At 39.6% G+C, this 6,678-nt stretch overlaps 1 protein-coding gene across 1 annotated transcript in view; it reads left to right on the forward strand.

The window, feature by feature from the left end:
• Window positions 1-724: 724 nt before the first annotated feature.
• The window catches only part of LOC103800938 (general transcription factor II-I-like), a gene marked incomplete at its 3' end in the record, with an annotated part of 16,339 nt that continues 10,385 nt past the window's right edge, over window positions 725-6,678 (forward strand). The window contains exons 1-2 of the mRNA XM_009073332.1: window positions 725-823; window positions 2,197-2,335. Of these exons, the coding sequence (XP_009071580.1) occupies window positions 725-823; window positions 2,197-2,335 (238 nt within the window). The remainder of the gene's footprint in view (window positions 824-2,196; window positions 2,336-6,678) is intronic.

Genomic DNA, 6,678 nt, shown 5'->3' on the forward strand with positions numbered 1-6,678 from the left:
TCTGCCACCAGAAGTATAAATAAGTCTTGATTATTACTTATGTCTTAAATAAGTTTAAAGTCTCCTGAATGACATACAGATAAAAGGTTTAAATCTCTTTTGTGTGTCATTGCTGAAATTCAGTTTTTAACTTAGCACCTTAATTGGGACTACTTTGCTTTGGAGTTAATCCTGCAACTGAAGAATATGGGAATAGGAATGCCATGTACTGGTTACTGATGCTGCAGTGTCCCAGGCTGTGATATGGGGGCTGGGTGGTGGTGGTTTGTTTTGAGCTGGGCCATGATAATTACCAGGAAGATTGTTCTAATACTTACGTCATAATTATGATTTCCATTTCTTTTCTGTACATTAATGCCAGTGTTTGTTGCTAGGTTTATCTGGACCACTGGAGTTGCAAGCATGCCTAAAAAGAAAAATCAATGTAAATTCAGCTAATCAATTAATATTGCGTCTTCCTAGGGACAAAGGGTGTGTGGTCTAGTCATGGCACAACATTTTAATTTTTGAATGTTTAGCTCCAGCTTTGGCTGAAACAGCAGGAAGCATGAAATAATAGAAGAGCAAGCACTTCCTCCTGGCAGTTTACCTGTTTGCTGGTGTGCTGAGCTGTGTTCCATGGCTCTCTGAATTTCTTTCTTTACTTGCATAAGAGAGGTTTTAATTTTCTTGCACTGTCGTGTGTATCTGAACAGGTTTTGTTCTTTCATTTTATAAGAGGAAAATGGCCCAAACTACTGCACCAGCGACATCCATCCATGATGAGGAATCCTCTGAAAGCAGAATGGTGATTACATTCCTCATGTCAGCACTTGAGTCAATGGTTAGTATAGAAGCTAAGCTGCTGTGTCATAACTGTCTTGGCGTTTGCAGGATTACACCAGTATATTGCTTCTCCCTAGGCAGCAAGAAAGGTGGACTGTTGTATCTTTAACTTACTTTGTGCTGTCCAACCAGCTGTAACTCTTGTCTCTGCTTGTAGTAAATCATGCTAACAGTTGTCTTGTTTTTTGTTGTGGTTGTTTTAAAAATGTTGTCAATTAAACAGGAAATATTTGTTGTTTGCTTAGGCACAGCATGTTTGAAAGGTAAGAGTGTGTTCTGGCCTTTGTCATCTGTAACGTAGAGTGAATAAATGGTCTTGAGGCTAATGCCTTGTCCTCAGCTGCTGTACCAACTCAACAAAACTAGTTTAAAAAATACCTTTTTAAGCTGGCCTATCACCTGTTTTGTAGAAGTTACTTAATTATTGTGTGGTGGGGTTTAAGACTGGCCAGGGCTGTGAGTGGAAATGCCTGTCATGTTTCCTTAAAGTTGAAGCACTGTCAAAGATTTGGTTCTTTAAAATCATTATTTTTAATGATAAGCGTGAACAAAAATTTTCTTTTTAGCAATGAAACTTGGAATGAGATAGTTATAAGCTATTGGATTGCAAGCCTTTTTTCTCCCCTTGTGTATATTTGGATCCTAAAGGCTTTGTGTCTCTTTTCCTTTACATGCTGTGGTTGTTGGTGTCATAGGTTGCAGGAAACTCTAATCTGAGTTCCTAGGAGAGACTGACTTTTTGTGATAACTTCTTGATGACCTCACCAGTTTTCTTGGTATCTTTGTTCTCTCCTCGTGCCATAGGCTTCCTGCCTTAATTCTTGCCAGAAATTTCTCCTGGCAGAACATACATAGGTGTTTTCAGGGACAGTGCAATACTTCTGTTCAGGAGGAATTCACCTGAGCTGAGGCTGAGCACGCTGGACAGGGCAGACTGCAAACAGCCATCCTGCTTGCAACCACACCTTTCTGAACAGAACATGCTGTGTGAGGAGTGCTGTGAATGAACAAAATTCCTGTGTGCTCTGTTTAAAGTTGGAATAAGATACTGAATATGCTTAACATGAAAGTGATAATTTCACATGGATTGATGTAATAAATAATTTTAATTAAAAACAGTGCAATCTCTGAGTGTAGACAAGGCCTTAATTTCACTAATGCATCTACAGTGCTTTTAAGATTTCTGATGACAAGTGTTCCAGATGTGTAGGTTGTGCTTCGCTAATGGCTGGTGTTACATTACTTGCAGTACCTTCTGAAGGGTGGATGTTGACAGCAGAAACAATAACTGGTTTATATTATATCATATACATTTCTATTAACTGTATCTTAACTATGGTAATAAAAGCTTCTTGTTTTTTCTTTTTATAGTGTAAAGAACTTGCCAAGTCCAAGGCAGAAGTTGCCTGTATTGCTGTATATGAAACAGATGTGTTTGTAGTTGGAACTGAGAGAGGAAGATCCTTTGTCAATTCTAGGAAAGATTTTCAGAAGGATTTTATTAAATACTGTAAGTTTCAATGTTTTGGTTTTGTATGTTGCAAGCTGCTTAATATATATTGCATAATACTAATAACTTTGGGGAGCAAAATTCTGTCAATCCTGGCTGCATGCTACAATTACATTGATTATGGCAAAGCCAGCTGTTTAAGAACCCAAAAATGATCGGTAGCAGTGGTCTTGTTCGGAGTGTTATTTCAACAATGACTGTAAATGTTCATTACTTCTTAGATAATGTGTCAAACTAGTACAATAAGGATTAGACTGTCCACCCTCATAATACATCTTGCATTTCCTAATGCTTGTTTACTTCTTTTTGTATCTCCTTTTCCAAGTCTTTTTTCCACTTGTGAAGGCTGGGCAGGACATTGGATAGGTTGGGAGAGTACTTCTGTCAGCTGAGATGGTCATGGTTCTTCAGATCACTTTATGCCTTATTAAAGCAGATGCACAGTTTTGACAAGATAGTATATTTTTATACAGCTTTTCTGTATCATTGTTAATTAGCAGACAGAAGTATGTATCTGTACCATAATGACATAAAATTACATCTCCATTACTTTTGTTCTCTTTAAAGTACACTTACAGTGTGGGGTTTTTTTGTTTAATTTCATTTTTGCAGTAAAACAGTAGCACTTGCGTGTTCATTAAGCATGATCCATCAAGTCCAGGACAGTATTTTTAGGAGTTAGGTTTCAAAGATTCAGTGCCTCTTTGGGACAGCATTGATGTGCTCATTGAGCAAAGTGGTGGTGGGGAACACTGCTTAATAAATAACAAAATGTACATTTACTTGCCTAGGAAAAGGGAGAAGATGTGGGTCAAGGGTGGGGTGTGATAGAAGAATCAGTCTGCGGGGAGTTATAAAACAACTGTAAAATGTTTTGGCTTGATTAGTTATATACTTCTTAGAGCTGTGTTTAGTCTATAACAGAAACACTTGCTCCTACAGTGCTTTTGCTGCTAGCTAGAATTCTTTTGGAAGGTTTGTCTCAAGGCCATTTGTTTGTGGCAGGGCTCTGGATTTTTCTGCCACCATCCTACTGCCATGGACACTGACTTCCTATGCACAGAAGTATGTTTGCTCCAAGGAAAGTCACCACAATGTTGTGTTGTGACAAATCACTGACATCAAAATCCAGGACTGTGACCTCCTGACTGAGGAACTGAGTGTAAGATGAATCAGTACTTAAAAAAAAATATATTTTAGAGGAGCAGTCTTCTGAGACTCCTGTTTATGAAGATTGTTAGCTGAGTGATGAGGAGGGAGTTCAGTTTTTCACCTGATTTTTTTGTTGTTGCTTCAAGGGCTTCCCTGAGGTTCTAGGTACTGGGTTCTAGGTACTGTTTTTTGCCAGTACAGTGGTATCATGGGCCCTGATACACCTGGACACATCTATTGTTAGGCATCTGAAATCACAGATTTGGTGTTTGATCTCCTGGCCAGATCTGTATTTCAGATTTTGTACTGTGGGAAACAATGGGTCATCTATACTTGTGCTTGGCTGTATCAGCCATGGTTTCTATAGATATATGTATGTGTTCAAATCCTGTATCAGTTGTGATAATTCTCATACTTTGCTTTATTCCAGTTAGAAGATACTCATTCTTGGGCAATGGTTTTGTACTGTCAGACTGACAGGATTCAAACAATAGCCACTTTGAAAACACTGTTTTTATTATGCTTCTTGCAGAACATAGTGTAGATCTGCATGAATAATGCCAACTAATGTTAGTCATTGCTTTCATGGTATCACTAGGGGCACATCTCCCATGCTTTCAGGGGAGTTTTGATGCTGGAGTTCTTTTACTGTTGCTGACAAAGATGTTGATAATTCCAGAAAGCTTGGTTTCAGAACAAAAATGTTTAGGAATAATAGCATTGCATACTTCTGGCGATGCTGACTCCATCAGGATAATGCCATTGACAGCTTTGAGATCTTGATGAAATTTATACTGTAATATCTTTTGCTCTAAATTGTAGAGCTGGGGAGGCAATAGTTTCTTTCCCCTCAAACTTGTTTCAGCAGTTCACTATGAAAGTGAGCAATAGACAATTGTAGACATGATTTTAGTAGGTGTTTTGCAAGAATCCAGGAAGGACACAGTTCTGTGTGGTGTTAACAAATTAGAGGGACCCCATGCAGGGGAAGGACTCCTCTCCCTGAGCAGTGGCAGAAATAATGTGTGATGAATTGACTGTAGCCCCCACTCGGGTCTCCCTGTGCTGCTTTTGGGCAGGAGGTAGAGTTGGGAAGGAGGGAGGGGTGGGGGAAGGTGTTTTTTAAGGTCTGCTTTATTTCTCATTATCCTGCTCTGATCTCGTTAGTAATAAAATTACTTATATTCTCCAGGTTGAGTCTGCTTTGCCCATGAGGGGATTCAGTGAGTAATCTCTCCTGGTCCTTATCTTAACTCAAGAACTTGGGCTGTTGTTTGGCATCCAGCCAATGTCAACCCACTACACACCTTTTTGGTCACCTGCTCTAAAACCTGATAAACCTGAAAGATTTATCCAGCACTGTGTGTTCCATCCCATCTGCCAAGGAGGTGCTTCCTGGTTGCCTCTGCTAGCATTTCCACTGGCTTAAAAACCTAAACACACTTAAAACTGTCAAGTCACTAGTGGGATTGGCAGCTACTTCAGAGTCTCACTACTTGTGAGACTACTTTGGCCTGCTGTAGTTTTCATATGAATACCTGAAATTGGTATTTTTGGGCTTGTAGTAGTTTGTCCCTATATTCTAGGGATATGTAAGCATCTCTGACTGAAGCTGTACCATATCTAGTGTCTTGCTATGGTAGATGCTGGCTTTCTGCTCCATACCTGTAATTACAGCTTTGCAGTGATTGTCCTCACTTTGGGTTTTGTCTTCCACAGAAGCTACTGTTCACTGTGCATGAGCTCTTCTCTGTGGGAAATGAACTTTTTAGCTTCATGTTCAAGAAGGTTCAAATGTGCAAAGACTTAGAGCAATTCTTTAGTCTTCAATGATGTACAAATAGGACTCTGAGTAGTCAGTCTGTACGTTACACCTCCACCAGGGACCATCAGTCTACTTCATCCCTAGCTGTTCATCCCCATAGGGTGGAGGATGCCTGTGTGAGATTAAAATGAATCTATTTGCTATCTAGATCTTGCATTCCAGGCAGCATCTTCCCAACTGTTGTGAAGAGGTACAACTTACTTCTGTCTTTGTGTTCTGTCTTCCCTTCAGTGGCAGAATTATGATCTGTTTCTAGGGATTCTCCTTGTGAAATTTTCTCCTAATGTTCTCTGAGTGACAAAGCTTTTCCTTACATTAAATCGTAGAATCATCACAGTTGGAGGAGACCTCTTAGATCATCAAGTTCAACCATTAACCTGCCACTCTGCTGTAACCCCTAAATCCTAAATGTTAATATTTAAACTGAGACTGCACAAAACAAAGTTACTCAGATGTTCTGGGAGGCTATTTTGCATCTCTAGCTGTGATAGCACAGTGAATGTGCTGTCAGTGAACAATGTGCTTCACCTGGGATTGGGACTGCTCTGTGCTATCCCATCCGCTGTGCTGAGACCTGGACAGCTGGAAGGCAATCTGAATGCTCTGGATATGCTTTCATCAGAAGTGATGGCTTTGCTCAACTTGCTTCAAGAGATCTCACCAGGAGCAAGTACAAGCTCTGTGGTTGCCATCTGCATGACAACTTCCCTGCAGAGGAGTTTGTGGCAGTGGCTGGAGTCATCCCTATGGGAAAGTGCATATGGACACTACAGCCCAAAGACTAACTGTTTTCTGGTTGTTATCTGATTTATGCTGTTTCTTATTGACAAGAGGTTCATGCATTCCAAGTTGCCTGACCTTTTCCAAACTAGAAGTATTTTATGAAATAAAATAGTCAGTACTTCTATGATTTAGAAAACTGTTGATATTCGCCATCTTATGACCACAGGTGCAAGTAGTTCTAATACTGGCAATAATAAAAGCAATGGTAACCACAGAGCCAAATGTACAAAATTACTTAGGTACCTGAAAATCGAGCAGAGCTTCTGAAAATCTGTGACATCTACTTGTAGGCATCTAAATAGCTCATAAATCAGAATTTTTGTCTTTCACTGTGTTGTATTTGTAGGTGATGGTATCTAAAAAGTATGGTGTAGAAATACATGACTTCAGTCTTTATCCAAAGCTCAGAAGTGTATAGCATATAAATATAAATTTTCCCATGCTGAAGCTCAGATTGGCATGTCTTGCTGCCTTCTTTCATTTTTCTAATGGGTGAAGCTATTTGCATGTTTGGTCCTGTCTGTGTATCATCTGTGCACCATAAGCAATGCTGAACAGACTGTGGTATTGCACACCAGAGAGC

The sequence above is a fragment of the Acanthisitta chloris genome, unplaced genomic scaffold, assembly GCF_000695815.1.
Source record: "Acanthisitta chloris isolate BGI_N310 unplaced genomic scaffold, ASM69581v1 scaffold42544, whole genome shotgun sequence".
In the NCBI taxonomy this organism is placed as follows: Eukaryota; Metazoa; Chordata; class Aves; order Passeriformes; family Acanthisittidae; genus Acanthisitta; species Acanthisitta chloris.